General features: G+C 42.7%; 1 protein-coding gene across 2 annotated transcripts in view; it reads left to right on the forward strand.

The window, feature by feature from the left end:
* Nucleotides 1-440: 440 nt before the first annotated feature.
* Nucleotides 441-20,398, forward strand: part of GPATCH1 (G-patch domain containing 1) — a 57,005-nt gene continuing 37,047 nt past the window's right edge. Inside the window, exons 1-5 of one of the 2 annotated variants that reach the window (XM_065920562.1) lie at nt 446-531; nt 6,561-6,617; nt 8,089-8,223; nt 16,697-16,782; nt 18,416-18,576. In XM_065920562.1, the coding sequence (XP_065776634.1) occupies nt 16,771-16,782; nt 18,416-18,576 (173 nt within the window). In that variant the 5' untranslated portion in view covers nt 446-531; nt 6,561-6,617; nt 8,089-8,223; nt 16,697-16,770. Of the gene's footprint in view, nt 532-6,560; nt 6,618-8,088; nt 8,224-16,696; nt 16,783-18,415; nt 18,577-20,398 lie in introns of both variants that reach the window. The other variant, XM_065920561.1, reaches the window with a different exon arrangement.

Raw genomic sequence — 20,398 nt, forward strand, 5'->3', positions numbered from 1 at the left:
TAGCGCGCGCATGTGTGAGAGTAGAGGCAAGTTCCCCGCAAGACAGTGGTAGCACTGAGGGGAGCAGAGTCTGCCAGCAGGGGAAGTTGGGGAAGGGTGTGGACCGGTCTGGGGAGGGGTGTGGAGGTGCGCAGGTTTCATGGAGAACCGGCAGTCGGACAGCGGGGTGCGTTCCACTCTCTCCCAGGCGCCTCCTCCAGACCGGCACCTGGTGTAGTTAGGATGGGACGTCGGGGCAGCCAAAGCCTCCGAGGCAACTCCTGAGGGGGTCTGCCTCCAACAAAACGGGTTTGCGAACCACCAGGCGCAGATCCCAAGAAAGAATCTTGCCTGGCGGGGTCAGCACTTCCCACGACTCGCGCTTAGAACTCGTAGCGGTTCGCGGAGAAGAAAGCGCGGAAAATGTTTGGCCGGTTGAGGCCGCCGTAGCGAGGGGGCGGGGTCCGGAAGGGAGCAGTATGGCGGCGCTGGACGGTGACAGCGACGAGGATCTGGTCAGCTATGGGACTGGCCTGGAGCCGCTGGAAGAAGGTGAGAGCTAGATTCGTCGCCAGAGCCTCTGGCAAACAGGCTGGGGGTCCAGGGTTCGGGACCAAAACACTCAACTCTGTGCCAGACCATTTCTGGCACTGGGGGAAAGGCTTGCGTGCTACGGGCTCTGGGAACAGCGACCAGAAAGGCGTGCACTGTGCTTTTGGGGTGCTTATGTTTTGGAGGGACGGATGAAAGTCCCGGAGGGATGGGAAATAGAAAGATGACAAATAGGTTCGTATGAGAGCCGAGGTAGGGGAGCAGCGATGGTCAGGCGATGTTTTTCCTAGGACAGGACGTTTGAGTTCAGACCTGAAACAGAAAGGAAGCAACGGTACGAAGATTTGGGTGAAGAGCATTTTAGGCAAGGCGAACAGCAAGTGCAAAGGTTCTGAAGTCGGAGCCAGTTTGGCAAATTGAGGAATAGGCCGGACTGTTGTGGGTGGAGCATACAGCACCCAGGAGAGGCTGGCAGAAGATGATCTCAGAGGAGGAGGTGGGGGTTGAACCTTACTTGGTGTGATCAGGGAGTTTGGATTTTAATACTAAGTGTAGGAGAGTCATGGGGGAGGGGTTACACAAAGGAGGGATGTATGTTTTTAGGTTTATTCTATCCTTGACTTTGTGAGTCGGCCGGTTGGGGGTGGGCAGGAGTGAAGCAGGGAGATTACCAAAATTAGGGCGATGATGGTGGCGGCGGTAAGTAGTGGTGAGTTGGGAGTACTTTGAAAGCAGCGCTGATCGCGAACTTGCTGGTGGAATGTAGGGGTGAGAGCAAGATGAAGCAAGATTCTCCTCCATGTTTCTGGTCTGATCCACTTCATGACTTGATTTGTCCAGTAAAGTATGTATTGACTAGCCAGTAAGGACTGATGGCAGTGCTAGCCCCGTGGAGGAAGACAAAGGAAGTATGGTGGGGAGGAGTTATTTGCAGACTCTTTTTTTCCCCATCCTGACCACATCCTGTCAGGTTGTTTGTACTTCTGGGACATAGCCACTGAGGACCCTCTTATTCCCTACAAACAGTTCAAATCATTAGAAACTTCTACCAGATGCTGGCCCTGTATCTACTGTCTGCGTACAAAAGACAAAGAAATGCTAGTCTCCTGAAAGCTTCTTATGTATTTAAAGACACCCCTTGCATTTCCTCTAAGACATCGCTGTACCATGCTCAGTTCTCTAATAGATTCAGTTGAAAGTCCCCTCAACCCTAATTTGTCAAAGCTTTTCTTCAAGTATGGGACCAGAGTGTGGGTAAAGTGGGGCCATCACTAGATGCGTCCTTTATTTTAGGCTGTATTTCTTTAGTACGATCTAAGATTGCACCGGGTCTCCACAGTGGCTCAGTGGTAAAGAATCCACCAGCAATTCAGGAGCAGCAGAAGATGTGGGATTGATCCCTGGATAGAGAAGATCCCCTGAAGAAGGGAATGGCTACCCCCTCCAGCATTCTTGCCTGGAGAATCCCATGGACAGAGGAACCTGGCGGGCTACAGTCCATAGGGTCACCAAGAGTCAGACGCGACTGAAGTGACTTAGCATGAACACACACGCGCACGCAAGATCACATTAACTGTATCGGTAAACACATCATCCCATAATCCCAAGGAATTTATTGACAAAGATACTTGATTCAAGGAGTTTCGAATCTAGTTGAGAGCAAAAGTATGTGATTCACAAGCGCTAAAGTATGTCAAGTAGAGAAGAAATAACCTACACACGCTAACAGGGAAACCCGAGAAGGCAGGATAGGAACCCCTGAAAACTGGTTGGAATTTAGGTATGCAGAACGAGGAAGGGTTAAACACATGGGTGGAGGTTATTACAGCCTGTCAGGCAGCAGTTTGAGTCATTTCTATATTTCTGCTCACGGTTGTTTCCTTGTGAAGTGACATATTGTAAGTCATCAACTATTTGATCTATATTTTTCTAATTCTTCCTGTTTTGATGGTGTACAAAATCTGGAATGAAGCCTAATGGTCTAGCCAGTCTTTTGAAGTAGAGTGAACTTTTTTTTCCTGTCCTAAAATCATCTTTTAACTTCTCATTAACTAGAAGTTTTTGAGGGCTGATCCATTGTTACCTAAGCACTTTGAAGTTAAAACACACTCCAACTGCATTTTACAATGTAACATACTAGACCAATAACCACTTTTACCTCCTGCTTTGAAACTTTAGTGACAGGTTAAACACACTGGTAGAGGAGGGACTCTATTACTTGATTAAAGTTGCTGGCCCTGACAGAAAGTTTTATTGGTTAAGAGACAGAGAAGGGATTTCCCTGATGGTCCAGTGATTAAAAGACTTTGCCTTCCAATGCAGGGGTGTGGGTTTGATCCCTGGTGGGAGAGTCAAGACCCCACATGCCTTGGGGCCAAAAAACCAAGACATAAAACAAGCAATATTGTAACAAATTCAATATAGACTTAAAACATGATCCACATTTTTAAAAAATCTTTAAAAAAAAAGACAGTGGAGCTTAGCTCAGTGCTCTGTGATGACCTAGAGAGTTGGGATGGGGGCTTGGGAGGGAGATATATATGTGTGTGTGTATATATATATATATATACACGTACATACATATATAAACAGCTGATTCACATTGTTGTGCAGCAGAAAGTAACACAACGTTGTAAAGCAATTATACTCCAATTAAAAAAAAAAAAAAACAGAACCTTCAGAAAAAAAAGAGAGAGACAATGACTGATCTGTTATACACAGACTCTTGGACACATAGGTGCTCTGGCCTGGAAGCTTATCTGGCCTTGGGGCCTATCTTATCTTCCCTTAGATACATTCACTTGGCTGTAGAAACCTCATCTCCAGCTCATCCTGCACTCAGATTAATTTAGGACCATTTTCTTCTTCCTTGGTGCTGTGATTCTTCCACGTAAAACTACCTTTGACTCCCAGTCGCCCACAGGACTACCTGGACCCTGCGACACATACTCCATGTCTGCTGCACCATCTGCCCTTATGTATTTATTTAGTTTTGGCTGTTCTGGGTCTTCACTGTGTGCAGGCTTTCTCTAGTTGCAGCGAGCAGGGGCTACTTTGTTCCGTGCAGGGGCTTCTCACTGTGGTGGCTTCTCCTTGCAGAGCACGGGCTCTAGGGCACGGGCTCAGTAGTTGTATTGCAGGGTTCAGCTGTCCCACAGCGTGTGGGATATTCCTGGAGCAGGGATCGAATCCATGTTCCCTGCATTGACAGGTGGATCCTTAACCACTGGACTACCAGGGAAGCCCCCATCTGCTCTTCTGGTTCCATCTTCCATGGCTTCCTTCCAGTCAGACTGTATTACTTTCTCTAACATCTTCCCTTCCCCTTTTAGACCTTCTGTTTACTGTTTCCTGATGGAATGAATGCCTCTGGGTGATGTTGTGGGCCTTGCACATTGTCAGAGCAGCTCCTATACGCAGGTCTCCTCTGCTGGACTCTGAGTGCCCTGGGAACAGGAGTGGAGTTGTGTTTAGTTTTCCACACCCAGGTCTAGAACAGACCTGCTTCCTCTGGAAGGCCCTCAGTAAACTCCTGGTAGGGGACAAGTAAAGGACAGAATGGGTTGCATCCCTGACTTGAGTTGAAATCTGATTTCAGTTTTGTGCTTATTGGTTGTGGAACTTAGTTCAGTTCAGTCACTCAGTCATGTCTGACTCTTTGCGACCCCATGAATTGCAGCACGCCAGGCCTCCCTGTCCATCACCAACTCCTGGAGTCTACCCAAACTCATGTCCATCGTGTAGGTGATGCCATCCAGCCATCTCATCCTCTCGTCCCCTTCTCCTCCTGCCCTCAATCCCTCACAGCCTCAGGGTCTTTTTCAATGAGTCAACTCTTCACGTGAAGTGGCCAAAGTACTGGAGTTTCAGCTTCAGCATCAGTCCTTCCAGTGAACACCCAGGACTGATCTCCTTTAGGATGGACTGGTTGGATCTCCTTGCAGTCCAAGGGACTCTCAAGAGTCTTCTCCAACACCACAGTTCAAAGGCAGCTTCAGTCCCCAGCTTTCTTCACAGTCCAACTCTCACATCCATACATGGCCACTGGAAAATCATAGCCTTGACTAGATAGACCTTTGTTGGTAATGTCTCTGCTTTTTAATATGCTGTCTAGGTTGGTCATAACTTTCCTTCCAAGGTGTAAGTGTCTTTTAATTTCATAGCTGCAGTCAACATCTGCAGTGATTTTGGAGCCCCCCAAAATAAAATCTGACACTGTTTCCACTGTTTCCCCATCTATTTCCCATGAAGTGATGGGACTGGATGCCATGATCATAGTTTTCTGAATGTTGAGCTTTAACCCAACTTTTTCACTCTCCTCTTTCACTTTCATCAAGAGGTTTTTTAGTTCCTCTTCACTTTCTGTCATAAAGGTGGTTTCATCTGCATATCTGAGGAACTTAAGGCAATTCTTTAATCAGAGCATCCTTATCAGGGTATGATAAATGAGATAAAAGTGTGAAAGGAAAGGATTAGTTATTATTAGTAGTGATAATTATCACAGGGCCTCCCTCAAATGCCACTCCCCCCTGGAGTTTTCTTGTGCTGTGATTAGAGGTGGTGCCTCTCACTCAGGAGCCTTATGGAGCCTAGTGGCTCCCACACTGCTTCGACCCCATCATCTGCTGCTGGGTTCTGCTTAGTTGTCAACCGATCTTAACCTCCATTTTCATCTCAGGAGTACCTGGAGAACCAAGCAATACAGAACCAGAAGACAGAGTTGGTGGGACCTGTCCTGTCTCACCTTAACCTGGTGGTTCACAACTAGGGATGAGTTTGCCCCCCAAGGGACATTTGGCAAAGTCTGGAGACATTTTTGGTTGTCGTGTTTTATTGGGACAGGGGTGTTACTGGCATCTAGTGTTACAGGCTAAGGATGCTGCTAACGATGCTGAGTCAGTCCCGCCTAAGGAGGGATTATCCAGCACAAGGGAGTCACTCCGGCTTAGCCTGGAGTTAGCCAGGTGCACGTGTGGTAATGGAACATGTCGGCTGCATTTGTAAGAAAGGGTGAAAATCTTGGACTGTGGGACCCAAGTTGTGATTCAGTTCTGATTCAGTTCTTTAGAATGAAATGAAATTTCTAACTGATACTAACCAAGCTTTGCTATGGCCAGCAACTGTGCTCAGCTCCTCACATGTGGTTTTTAATCCTTAGCACCATCCTACAAGGTGGTTCAGTTATCACCCTAATTTTGTAATTGTGGAGACTGAGGCTTAGAGAAATCAAGAAAGTTGCCTAAGTTCACAAACCTAGGAAGGAGGAGGGTAGGTTATAGTCTAGAAATGACCTAAAGCCTCCATAAGTTACAAGTAAGAGTTTAGGACTATGAGGCTAAGCATTTGTTTACTTTTTGTTCCATTATCCGGAAGTAGTGACTGGCTGAATTACTGAAGTAACAGGTACCCAGGGGCCTTAGAACATGTCTTACCTACTGTATGTACTACTACTTTGCTGTTGTTCAGTCACCAAGTTGTGTCTGACTCTTTGAGATCCCAAGGACTGCAAGTTCCCACGCTTCCCTCTCCCTCACCATCTCCCAGAGTTTGCCCATGTTCGTGTCCATTGAATCGGTGATGCCATCCAACCATCTCATCCTCTGTCACCCTCTTCTCCTTCTGCCTTCAGTCTTTCCTAGCATCAGGGTCTTTTACAGTGAGTCAGCTGTTCGCATCAGGTGGTCAAAGTATTGGAGCTTCAGCTTCAGCATCAGTCCTTCCAAGGAGTATTCAAGGTTGATTTCTTTTAAGAACGGCTGGTTTGCTTTCCAAGGGACTCTCAAGAGTCTTCTCCAGCACCACCATTCTTTGGCGCTCTGCCTTCTTTATTGTTCAGCTCTCACGTCCATACATGACTGCTGGAAAGACCATAGCCTTGACTACTGCTAATAACAACAAAAGCTGGTACTTTAAAGGCATTTATTTGTGTGTCCCTCTTTTTACCAAGAACTTCACATGCATTTTCTATCTAATTTGCTTAACGTGTCTATGAAATAGATGTTGCTATTAGTGTCATCTCTCTTTTACAGATGAGGAAGTTGAGGCGCAGAGAGGTTAAGATGACCAGAATCCCAGTGCTAGTCAAGGTGGGCTTGCTGTGACTCTCCACTCGGAGCACTTAACTACTATGTAACTTGCTTTCTGAACTGAATATCTGAAAGTAACGTGATGGTTACTTTTTATTTTAAATAGATGCAGAAGTTTTCATTGGAATTGATAAAACTAGGCAGTAATTTGTGCTGTGGTACCTGAAACTTTACACATAGGGAATTTTTAGGTGAGGCTGAAATTTTTGTTTGTTTTGGCGGCACATCATGGACTGAGGAGCCTGGTGGGCTACAGTCCCTGGGGTCGTAAAGAGTTAGACACGGCTGAGAGACTAAACGCACAAACACACGTGTCACGTGAGACCTCAGTTCCCCGACCAGGGGTCAGACCTGTGCCCCCTGTGATGGAAGCCCGGGTCTTACCCACTGGACGGCCAGAGAAGCCCGAAGGCTAAAGTTTTGTTGGGCCTCCCTGGTGGCTCAGACGGTAAAGAATCTGCTGCAACGCAGGACACCCGGGTTCTATCCCTGGGTTGGGAAGATCCCCTGGAGAAGGGAATGGCTGCCCACTCCAGTATTCTTGCCTGGAGAATTCCATGGACAGAGGACCCTGGTGGGCTACCATGGGTTCGCAAAGAGTCGGACATGACTGAGCTACTAACACTCACTCACTTGTTTGTGTGATATAGCAACTCAGCCCTTTCCAACAAAGTAGGAAAAGGAATACATTTAAAGAACGGTAACTGCAGTCCATGGGGCTGCAAAGAGTCAGACACAGCTTAGTGACTAAACAACAACAACAAAACTGTGGAATCAAGAGAGTTCCAGAAATAAGGAAACGTAAGCTTTGGGGAAAATGGGCAATATCAGTGGAGAAATTTTGGACTCAGGGATACCACGAATTTGCAGGAGAGATGTAGAAGTGCTTCTCTCTGCCATAAGCCTCTGCACGCCCTGTGCCACCCCAGCAGCTTGCCTGCTTGACTGCCAGCAGGTGTCACCTCCAGTGTACCACCAGGTTACACCCTCGCCCCAGTGTAATTTAGTTTCATAATGGAACTTAGTGGGAAAAGCAGGCCGCTTTGCTAAAACATATTTCTAATATAAATATTAAAAGAGATATCTATAATTTTCTTAGAACTGTAAATAAAATATATACAAAATATTAATTATATTGTTTTAATTGATAAAATATATTGTTTTCTAAGCTACACGCTCTATTAAAATGTAGGAAAAGCAACTTGAATTGTATTTGAAGCTACAAGAAGTGAACAATTCATTACATTTAAGAAATGATCTTTGGGACTTCTCTGGCAGTCCAGTGGGTAGGACTCAGTGCTTCCACTGTGGGGGGCCTGAGTTGGATCCCTGGTCAGGGAACTGAAATTCTGTGAACTATGTGGCGTGACCAAATAAACAAATAAATAAAACAGTGCTCTTTCCCCTAAATCCTCTATAACCCACCACTGCCTTCTCTCTCATCCCAAAAAACCTTTTTTTTCTTTTTCAGGTGAGAGACCAAAGAAGCCAATTCCTCTTCAGGATCAGACCGTCAGAGATGAAAAAGGAAGGTATAAACGATTTCATGGCGCCTTTAGTGGAGGTTTCTCTGCTGGTTACTTCAACACTGTTGGCTCAAAAGAAGGTAGGATTTTCTTAATTACAGCTACTGTATGGCTAAAGCAAATGATTGAAATATAATAAGATTTTCACTCCTCTGCCCTGCACCCTCCCCCCCACCCCCAGCAATGCTCCCTTTAAAAAAAAACTTCTAAAAACATGTTAGTATAGGGTTAGCTGAAAAGTTTGTTCGGCTTTTTCCACACAGTGTAATGGAAAGGTTTTGGCCAACCCAGTAGGTATACTGTGGTCGTTTGTGTTCTTTGGATGTTTCCAGAGTGAACTTGTGTGTTGTTCATTGATTACAACCTGAAGGTTTGAGTTTAAAAAAAGAAAAAGATACATCCTAACCAGATAATTGGACTTCCCAGGTGGCACTACTGATAAAGAAGCCATCTGCCAATACAGGAGACCTAAAAGATGAGAGTTGAGTCCCTGACTTGGGAAGATCCCCAGGAGGAGAGCGTGGTAACCCACTCCAGTATTCTTGCCCGGAGAAGTCCATGGACAGAGGAGCCTGGTGGGCTACAGTCCGTGGGGTCGCAGACAGTCAGACACGACCAAGGTGACTTAGCACAGCACAGCCGGGTGATTAAATGATGACGGAGACTTCTGTTTCCTCAGGCAGTGCTCTCACGCGGTTCTCTCAGGGCATCTTCATCTCCCATGACTCTGTCTAAGGCGGGCAAGTGTCACGGCTGTTTTGTGGGTGAGGACACTGGTCTTGACCCTGGGGCCCACAGTATCATTTGTCCGTACATGTCCACCTGGAGAAAAGAAAAATCAACCAAATTTTTTACATTATGCAGCACTGTAAATTCTGTACTGCTTAGTGTATGTTTTAAAAAAATGTTTTAATAGAGAAACTGAAAAAAAATGATGTACGTATATCAAATATGAATTAAAATGACTGGTTAACTCACTAGCAGTTATTAAGAACAAGATGAGCCAAATCTGTGATAAAATTTTTTTTTAATTGCTCATACATAATAATGATAGTAAAATAAAGATGGAAAACAATACAAGAAAGTGGAAGGTAGAAAGCAGGTAAGAAAAATAATTAGGGTAAATAAGATGGTTTAAAGTTCAATATCAATCGGGATGGGGAACACATGTAAATCCATGGCTGATTCATGTCCATGTATGACAAAAACCACTACAATATTGTAAAGTAATTAGCCTCCAACTAATAAAAATAAATGGAAAAAAAAAAATAAAAAATAAAAAATTTTTTTCTACCCAATGTATATTCCCAATTAGGAGGAAAGATGCAAACAGAATAAATTAAGAAGTCAATAAAATTATTTTCAAGGGTTTGGAAAAAAAATAATAAAGTTTAATATCAAGAATGTATAAAGATCAATTCAATGAGTTAATGATCAAAGTATTTGAACAGTTTACTCCAGAAATGCTACATAGAATGTTCAGCCTTATTATTATGAAAAGCAAAATTAGGTAACTAAGGCACTATTAAAGAAGCATATTTATAAAATGTTAAAAATGGCAGTTGGGCTTGTGAAGAAAGAAATATACGAGTACACTACTGATGGTTATAATTATGGCTGTATGTATATTATAATTAAAAAGTAAGACCAGCTCAGAGGATTAGTCATCACAGATAGACTGTGATATGTTAATACACTGGAATATCTCCTTACCTTCAGGAGTGACAGATTCAAGCACTGTGCAGCTACAGGGCAAAGACTGTAGGAATCCAAATGGGGAAGCCGCTGGGCCCAGTGTATTCCCTGGGAGAACTCACCTTCACTCTCCTGGGGTTTCTCCCAAATTGTCCTGGAAGCCAGCTCCACCCACATACTGGGTATCGGTCTGCTCCATACTCCTCAGCTCCTCAAGACTCTGGCAGGAAGTCAGAAAGGACATGAGAGAAAATTAAAACAGTTTATCTTAGAGGGTTCTGGATACATTTGACCTCCAGTGCAATTTCTCTCTGTAGGCACGGCACAGGCTTGGTAACCATGAGTGGGAACAGGGCTGTTAGTTATAGGACTCAGGAGTTTGATGGAGTTGGGGGCCTGGTATGGATGGCCATTGCCGACATTAGACTGTGCTGTGCTAGGTTGCTCAGCCGTGTCCGACTCTTTGCGACCCCATGGACTGTACCCCGCCAGGCTCCTCTGTCCATGGGATTCTCCAGGCAAGAATGCTGGAGTGGGTTGCCATTTCCTCCTCCAAGGGATCTTCCCAACCCAGGGATCGAGCCCAGGTCTTCTGCACTGCAGGCAGATTCTTTACTATCTGAGCCACCAGGGAAACCCACTCTTAGACTAGCCAGGTTGAATCCTTTCGTGGTTGACTAATGCACCTTGATGTAGTGTTTCTTTGATATGTTAGTGTGTGTGTGCTAAGTTGCTTCAGTCATGTCTGACTCTTGCAACCCAATGGACTATAGCCCGCCTGGCTCCTCTGTCCATGGGATTCTCCAGGCAAGAATACTGGAGTGGGTTGCCATGCTCTCCTCCAGGGGATCTTCCCTAACACAGGGATCAAACCCATGTCTCCTGCAGATCCTGCATTGCAGGCGGATTCTTTATTGCTGAGCCACCAGGGAAGCGCCTTGATATGTTAGTATGTTAGTGTATTTTGCTATCCTGGTGGTCTCAGAGAGGTCCTTCCTCTTAAGGTGATCTTTCATCTTTCTTCTGAGATCTAGTTGGGTTCCTTTCACTGTTTAACTTTCTTTTTTTTAATTTTTTTTTTTTATTGAAAGATAATTGTTTTACAGAATTTTGTTGTTTTCTATCAAACTTCAACATGAATCAGCCATAGGTATACAAATATCCCCCCAACCTTTTGAACTTCCCTCCCTTCTCCCTCCCCATCCCACCCCTCTAGGTTAATACAGAGCCCCTGTTTGAGTTCCCTGAGACGTAGAGCAAATTACCATTGACTGTCTGTCTTACATATGGTAATGGAAGTTTCCATGTTACTCTTTCCATACCTCTCACCCTCTCCTCCCCTCTCCCCATGTCCATAAGTCTATTCTCTATGTCTGTTTCTCCATTGCTGCCCTGTAAATAAGTTCTTCAGAACCATTTCTCTAGATTCCATATATGTGCATTAGAATATGATATTTATCTTTCTCTTTCTGACTCACTTCACTCTGTAGAATAGGTTCTGGGTTCATCCACCTCATTAGAACTGACTCAAATGCATTCATTTTTATGGCTGAGTACTATTCCATTGTGTATATGTACCACAACTTCTTTATCCCTTCATCTGTCAATGGACATCTAGGTTGCTTCCATGTTCTAGCTGTTGTAAATAGTGCTGCAGTGAACAATGGAATACATATGTCTTTTTCAATTTTGATTTCCTCAGGGTATATGCCTAGGAGTGGGATTGCTGGGTCATATGGTGGTTTTATTCCTAGTTTTTTAAGGAATCTCCATACCGTCTTCCATAGTGGCTGTATAATTTACATTCCCACCAGCAGTGCAAAAGCATTCCCTTTTCTTCACACCCTCTCCAGCATTTATTGTTTGTAGACTTTTTGTTGATGGCCATTCTGACTGGTGTGAGGTGATGTCTCATTGTAGTTTTGATTTGCATTTCTCTAATAATGAGTGATGTTGAGCATCTTTTCATGTGTTTGTTAGCCATCTGTATGTCTTCTTTGGAGAAATGTCTGTTTAGGTCTTTTTCCCACTTTTTGATTGGGTTGTTTGTTTTTCTGGCATTGAGTTGTATGAGCTGCTTGTATATTTTGGAAATTAATCCTTTGTCAGTTGTTTCATTTGCTATTATTTTCTCCCATTCTGAGGGTTGTCTTTTCACATTGCTTGTAGTTTCCTTTGCTCTGCAACAGCTTTAATGTTTATTCGAGTCCTACTTCTTTACTTTTGTTTTTATTTCCGTTACTCTAGGAGGTGGGTCATAGAGGATCTTGCTTTGATTTATGTCATTGAGTGTTCTGCCTATGTTTTCCTCCAAGAGTTTTATAGTTTCTAGTCTTACATTTAGGTCGTTAAGCCATTTTGAGTTTATTTTTGTGTATGGTATTAGGAAGTGTTCTAATTTCATTCTTTTACATGTAGTTGTCCAGTTTTCCCAGCACCATTTATTGAAAAGGCTGCCTTTGCCCCATTGTATATTCTTGCCTCCTTTGTCAAAAACAAGGTACCCATAGGTGCATGGGTTTATTTCTGGGTTTTCTATCTTGTTCCATTGGTCTGTATTTCTGTTTTTGTGCCAGTACCATACTGTCTTGATGACTGTAGCTTTGTAATATAATCTGAAGTCAGGAGGGTTAATTCCTCCAGCTCCATTCTGCTTTCTCAAGACTGCTTTGGCTGTTCGGGGTCTTTTGTGTTTCCATATGAATTGTGAAATTTTTTGTTCTAGTTCTGTGGAAAATGCCATTGGTAATTTGATAGGGATCACATTAAATCTGTAGATTGCATTTGGTAGTATAGTCATTTTCACAATATTGATACTTCCTACCCAAGAATATGGAATATCTCTCCATCTGTTTATGTTGTCTTTGATTTCTTTTATCAGTGTCTTATAATTTTCTGTGTACAGTTCTTCTGTCTCCTTAGGTAAGTTTATTCCTGGATATTTAATTCTTTTTGTTGCAATGGTGAATGGGATTGATTCCTTAATTTCTCTTTCTGATTTTTCATTGTTAGTTTATAGAAATGCAAGTGATTTCTGTGTATTGATTTTGTATACTGCAACTTTGCTAAATTCACTGATCATCTCTAGTAATTTTCTGATACTATCTTTAGTGTTTTCTATGTACAGCATCGTGTCATCTGCAAACAATGAGAGCTTTACTTCTTTTCCGATCTGGATTCCTTTTATTTCTTTTTCTTCTCTGATTGCTGTAGCTAGGACTTCCAGAACTACGTTGAATAATAGTGGTGAAAGTGGACACCCTTGTCTTGTTCCTGATCTTAGAGGGAATGCTTTCAGTTTTTCACCATTGAGAATAATGTTTGCTATAGGCTTATCATATATGGCCTTTACTATGTTGAGATAGGTTCCCTCTATTCCCATTCTGGTTTTGGTATCAGGGTGATGGTGGCCTTGTAGAATGAGTTTGGAAGTGTCCTTCCTCTGCAATTTTTTGAAAGAGTTTTAGAAGGATAGGCATTAGCTTTCTATAAATGTTTGATAGAATTCTCTTGTGAAGCCATCTGGTCCTGGGCTTTTGTTTTTTGGGAGATTTTTGATCACAGCTTCAATTTCAGTGCTTGTAATTGGGTTGTTCATAATTTTTATTTCTTCCTGGTTCAGTCTTGGAAGATTGAACTTTTCTAAGAATCTGTCCATTCCTTCCAGGTTATCCATTTTATTGCCATATAGTTGTTCGTAATAGTCTCTTATAATCCTTTGTATTTCTGCATTGTCTGTTGTAACCGTTCCTTTTTCATTTCTCATTTTGTTGATATGATTCTTCTGTTTTTTTTTCTTGATGAGTCTGTCTAAAGGTTTGTCAATTTTGTTTATCGTCTCAAAGACTCAGCTTTTAGTTTTATTAATCTTTTTTGTTGTTTCTTTCCTTTCTTTTTCATTTATTTCTGCTTGGACCATTATGATTTCTTTCCTTCTACTAATTTTGGGGATTTATGTTCTTCTTTTTCTAGTTGTTTTATGTGTAAAGTTAGCTTGTCTATTTGATGTTTTTCTTGTTTCTCGAGGTAGGATTATTTTGCTATAAACGTCCCTCTTAGAACTGCTTTTGCTGCATCCCATAGGTTTTGAGTTGTCATGTTTTCATTGTCATTTGTTTCTAGAAATTTTTTAATTTCCCTTTTGATTTCTTCAGTAACCTGCTGGTTCCTTAGAAATGTGTTGTTTAATCTCCATGTGTTTGTGTTTCTTACAGTTTTTTTCTTGTAATTGATATCTAGTCCCATAGTGTTGTGTTTGGAGAAGATGCTTGATATGATTTCAGTTTTCTTAAACTTACTGGTTTCACTTGTGACCCACGATGTGATGTATCCTGGAACATGTTCCATATGCGCTTGAGAAGGTGTATTCTTCTGCATTTGGATGGAATGTCCTGAAGATGTCAATGAGATCCATCTCATTTAATGTATCATTTAAGACTTGTGTTTCCTTATTAATTTTCTGTATTGATGATCTGTCCATTGGTGTGAGTGGGGTGTTAAAGTCTCCTACTATTATTGTGTTACTGTCAATTTCTCCTTTTATGTCTGTTAGTGTTTGTCTTATATATTGAGGTGCTCCTAAGTTGGGTGCATAGATATTTACAATTGTTATGTTTTCCTCTTGGATTAATCCCTTGATCATTATGTAGTGTCCTTCCTTATCTCTTGTAATCTTCTTTACTTTAAGGTCTGTTTTGTCTGATAAGAGGATTGCTACTTCAGCTTTCTTTTACTTCCCATTTGCATGAAATATATTTTTCCATCCTCTCACTTTCATTCTATATGTGTCTTGAAGTCTGAAGTGGGTTTCTTGTAGATAGCATATATATGGGTCCAGTTTTTGTATCCATTCAACCAGTCTGTGTCTTTTGGTTGGAGCTTTTAAATCCATTTACATTGAAAGTAATTATTGATATATTTGTTCCTATTGCCATTTTCTTAATTGTCTGGGGTTGATTTTGTAGATCTTTTTCTTCTCTTGTATTTTTTGACTATATAAGTCCCTTTAACATTTGTTGTAAAGCTGGTTTGGTGGTACTGAGTTCTCTTAACTTCTGCTTGTCTGAAAAGCTTTTTATTTCTCCATTAATTTTGAATGAAATCCTTGCTGGGTACAGTAATCTTGTTTGTAGATTTTCCCTTTCAGTACTTTAAATATATACTGCCATTTCTTTCTGGCCTGCAGAGTTTCTGTTGAAAGATCAGCTGTTAAGCGTATGGGGTTTCCTTTGTATGTTACTTGTTTCTTCTCCCTTGCTGCTTTTAATATTCTTTCTTTGTGTTTAGTCTTTGTTAGTTTGATTAGTATGTGTTTTGGCGTGTTTCTTCTTGGGTTTATCCTGTATGGGACTCTTTGTGCCTCTTGGACTTGATGGACTATTTCCTTTTCCATGATGGGGAAATTTTAAAGTATAATCTCTTTGAAAATTTTCTCATACCCTTTCTTTTCCTCTTCTTCTGGGACCCCTATAATTTGAATGTTGGTGTGTTTGATATTGTCCCAGAGGTCTCTGAGACTGTCCTCAGTTCTTTTCATTCTTTTTACTTTATTCTGCTCTTCAGAAGTTATTTCCACCATTTTATCTTCCAGCTCACTGATTCATCCTTCTGCTTCAGATATTATGCTATTGATTCCTTCTAGAGTATTTTTAATTTCAGTGATTGTGTTGTTTGTCTCTGTATGTTTATTCTTTAATTCTTCTAGGTCTTTGTTAATTGATTCTTGCATTTTCTCCATTTTGTTTTCAAAGTTTTTGATCATCTTTACTATCATTATTCTGAATTCTTTTTCAGGTAGTTTGCCTATTTCCTCTTCATTTATTTGGACTTCTGTGTTTCTGGTTTGTTCCTTCATTTGTGTGGTATTTCTCTGCCTTTTCATTATTATTTTTTTAAACTTATTGTGTTTGAGGTCTCCTTTTCCCAGGCTTCAAGGTTGAATTCTTTCTTCCTTTTGGTTTCTGCCCTCCTAAAGTTGGTCCAGTGGTTTGTGCAAGCTTGTATAGGGTGAGATTTGTGCTAAGGTTTTGTTTGTTTTTTCTCTGATGGCCAAGGCGGTAATCCTTGGTAATCCTCCATCACCATCTGCTGATGATTGGGTTTGTATTTTTGTTTTGCTTGTTGTTTAGATGAGGCGTCCTGCACAGGGTACTTCTGGTGGTTGGATGATGCCCAGTCTTGTATTCAAGTGGTTTCCTTTGTGTGAGTTCTCATTATTTGATGCTCCCTAGGGTTAGTTCTCTGGTAGTCTAGAGTCTTGGAGTCAGTGCTCCCACGCCAAAGGCTCAGGGCTTGATCTCTCTTTATCCATGCAGCTTTTCATCCACTCAACATCAGGTGTTCTGATGATCCCACTGTGCCCCAGGTACAGAGCTCTGAGCTAAAGACTCAAAGATGAAGTGTTCCTGCACATAAGAGAATAAGAGAGTGTGTATTCTCATTCCCAGAGGAGCTTGCTTTTGAATTGCTGGCTCAGGAATCCAGGCTCCTGCCTTGTTGTAGCTCCATGTTTCTCTAAGTCCTTGGAGTTCTCTCTATTCAGTCATTTCAGTTCAGTTCAGTCACTCAGTCGTGTCCAACCCACTGTTTAAATTTCAATGTATAATTTGATTTCTCTTGGTTGTAAATTCTTCTGGGGAAAGAAGAATTTCTTACTGTATCCCCTAAGTTCTGACAGCAGGGCACATGGAAATTAATAAGTTTATGTGGCCTAATTGTGTCTATGTAAACAGTGAGCTGAGAAGGCACTGAGAATTTGTAGTTATTGGAGGTTTCAATTCCATATGTGTTATTTAGTTATTTAGTCATAAACCAAAATACCATCTAGGATTATAACATTCTAAACTCTTTTCTTTCAAGGATGGACACCCTCTTCCTTCGTGTCTTCACGACAGAACAGAGCAGACAAGTCTGTTCTTGGTCCCGAAGATTTTATGGATGAAGAGGTGGGTGTGCAGAACTATAACCACCAGTTTGCCAGTGGGATGTGGGTGGGTGGTTGCTGTAGCACCTTCTCTCTTCCTAGAAAGTCCAGTGCACGATCTCCTCTTTGTAAGATTTTATCTTTTTGGTATTTGGACTTTATAGCGCCCTGTATGTGAATGGATTCTCGTTCATTGGTGTAGTGCCTGAACAGGCTGGCACCAGTTTATAAAGTCAAGAGTGTAAGCAGAAGGTCATATATAGGCAAGTTTACTTAAAAATGCCCCAATTGCCCCAAAAGTGCACCATCTGCTGAGCTGAGTCCATAGCCTTCCACAGCGACTCTTAAAACACATACTGCTATTTCAGTTCAGTTCAGTTTAATCGCTCAGTTGTGTCCAACTCTTTGCAACCCCGTGGACCATAGCACGCCAGGCCTCCTTATCCGTCACCAACTCCCGAAGTTCACCCAACTCTTGTCCATTGAGTTGGTGGTGCCATGCTGCTGTTTAAGGAGGAGTAAATGACTGGAGAAAGGAGTGAAAGGAAGTTCCATGCAGGCATTTGCGTGTCTCGTTAAAGCAATCATGACCGCCAACTTCTTAGGGGTAAACAGTGGGGGGTTCTAAAGTGGTCCTGCAGCCCAAAGGTTGGGCTCTGTTTTCTTGTAAAATTAAACCTGTTCTTTAAAACCTATTCATGAGTTCCTTTATGATAAAGATTAAGTAAAGTACTTATATGGGCATTCTTTAGGCTGCAGGCCAGGGGTGGTCCTTTTCCTGTTTAACCTGCATAATCTTTGAGGAAGCATATCTAATGAAACAAGTCTAGATGTCAGCAGGGTCCCAGGTTCTTAGTCATCTTCTGCACATCAGCTTGTCCTTACACGAGCTCTCTTTGCCGTTGTGAGGTGGCTGTGGTGGTTCAAGGTGGCACGTTTGTGATGACGTTACCCAGTGGAAGGACTTTCTTCTTGGAATCTTTTCTTGAGAGCAAAGAAACCATCTGGTGGATTTTCCCTCACATCTGCTCTGGTGAATTCTTTTATACCCACTCTTAAAGAGTCCCTGGTAAGGAAAATGGGATCAGAATGCCTGGCTTAGATAAGACATGAACCACCGCCCCTCTCCTGAACCCTCCATACCCCACCAGAGACACCAGTCCTGAAATGCACGGTGGCTCAGAGCAAGGCTGGTGCCTGGACAGCCTCAGGGTTCTGTGGGGAAAGAGGAAGGGGCATTGGTTGTTGGACAGGCTACCGACGGTAACTGTTTCAGTAAATGCAAAAGCTCCTAACACTAAGCCTGGCACAGAGGTGCTCCTGAATACTTGCTGACTGCGGCTCTAAGATTACCCCCTTCACACTGACCTTTGAGATATTGTCCAAGAAGAACAAACAACACAGCTCTTATTCCCTGTCTTCCTAGCGTGGCACTGCCTGTAGTGGCTTCACTGAGCGGCCACTGTCAAGCCACTTTGTCGTTGGCTGCTGGCCTTAGCTTATCCAAACCACTGTGAAAATCAGCTGCTCTGCTGATTCTTAACTCAAAATTTCATAGTTTTAACATTTTTTTTCAGAGAAATAAAGCTATGTGATGTATCATACTTAATTACTTTCCAAATAATGTGAGAAACTGTTTGATTTTTTTTTTTAAGGATCTTAGCGAATTTGGGATAGCACCTAAATCAATTGTTACCACAGACGATTTTGCTTCTAAAACCAAAGATCGGATACGAGAAAAGGCCCGGCAGTTAGCAGCGGCTACTGCCCCTATTCCTGGAGCCACTCTGCTTGATGACCTGGTAACACCAGCAAAGTAAGAAGGATTTTTTTGTAATTAATTCATTTATGTGACTGCATTGGGTCTTGGCTGAGGCTTCCAGGACCCTTGATCTTGGCATGCAGGCTCTTTTAGTTGCAGCTTGTGGGATCAGCTGGTAAAGAATCTGCCTGCAATGCAGGAGACCTGAGTTCGATCCCTGGGTTGGGAAAATCCCCTCGAGAAGGGAAAGGCTACCCACTCCAGTATTCTGGCCTGGAGAATGCCATGGACTGTATAGTCCATGGGGTCGCAAAGAGTCAGACACGACTGAGCGACTTTCACACACTTACTGTGGGATCTTTGGTTGTGGCATGTGTGATCTTGTTCCTTAACCAGAGATGGAAACTAGTCCCCTGCTTCGGGAGCTCAGAGTCCTAAATGCTGGACCACCAGGGACATCCCCAGAAGAATTTAATTCTGACTTCTCTGATCTTAGCACCACTGCCTTGCCTATGTATGATAATCTTGTTGTTGTTCAGTCACTCAGTCTTATCCGATCCTTTGCAACCCCATGAACTGCAACATGCCAGGCTTCCCTGTCCTTCACTATCTCCCTGAGTTTGCTCAAACTCATGTCCATTGAGTCAGTGATGTCATCCAACCGTCTCATCCTCTGTACCCCCCTTCTCCTCTCGCCCTCAATCCTTTCCAGTGAGTTGGCTCTTTGCATCAGGTGGCCAAAGTATTGGAGATTCAGCTTCAGCAACAGTCCTCCCAAAGAATATTTAGGATTGGTTTCCTTTAGGATTGACTGGTTTGATTTCCTTGTTGTCCAAAGGACTCTCAAGAGTCTTCTCCAGTGCAACAGTTCGAAAGCATCAATTTTTTGGTGCTCAGTCTTCTTTATGGTCCAACACTCACATCCATACATGACTATTGGAGAAATCATAGCTTTGACTAGATGAACCTTTGTCAGCAAAGTGATGTCTCTATTAAATACACTGTCTAGGTTGGTCATAGCTTTTCTTCCAAGGAGCAACCATCTTTTAATTTCGTGGCTGCAGTCACCATCCGCATTGATTTTGGATCCCAAGAAAATGAAATCTGAGACTGTTTCCACATTTTCCCCATCTATTTGCCATGAGGTGATAGGACTGGATACCATGATCCTTGTTTTTTGAATGTTGAGTTTTAAGCCAGCTTTTTCACTCCTTTCACCCTCATCAAGAGGCTGTTTAGTTCCTCTTCACTTTCTGCCATTAAAGTGGTATCATCTGCATGTCTGAGATTGTTGATATTTCTCCTGGAAATCTTGATTCCAGCTTGTAATTTATCCACCCTGGCATTTTGGATGATGTTAATCTTAATTAAGGTTAATTTGGCTGCAAGTAGGAGAAGCCCTCTTAGCCTAGCTTGAGTACAAAAGTGGGTTTTGCTAGCAGGACCTTGCACTGTTACCACATGGCATAACTCTAGAACTCTAGCCACTGGCTGTGTTACTGGAGGCTGCAGAGCTACTAGGAGCTGGTGTGACTTCCCTCTGACCCCTTGCCTCCCAATTTTAAGGGCTCTTTCCTCATTCTATCCTCCCATTCTGCATACCTCCTTGTTCTGCTTCTGGGCATGTGGCCTGATTTGGCAGCCTCAGACCATCATGGCTTCCCAGGCCACATGCTTGGCATCTGTCTGCCTGTCCCAAAGCCCTGGGAGAGGGGGCATCTGATGGACTTCCCCAGGTTCAGTCGGCTGTGGTGGGAACAGTAGGGCCATGCAATCCTAGCAGGGATGGGAGAAGGGCTCAGGCATGACAGATGTATGAGTTGCTTATTTCCTACTGTTACTTGGTTATTTTAAAAAGTTCGTTGTTGGTACCTTG

Source organism: Muntiacus reevesi, chromosome 2 (assembly GCF_963930625.1).
Source record: "Muntiacus reevesi chromosome 2, mMunRee1.1, whole genome shotgun sequence".
NCBI lineage: Eukaryota > Metazoa > Chordata > Mammalia > Artiodactyla > Cervidae > Muntiacus > Muntiacus reevesi.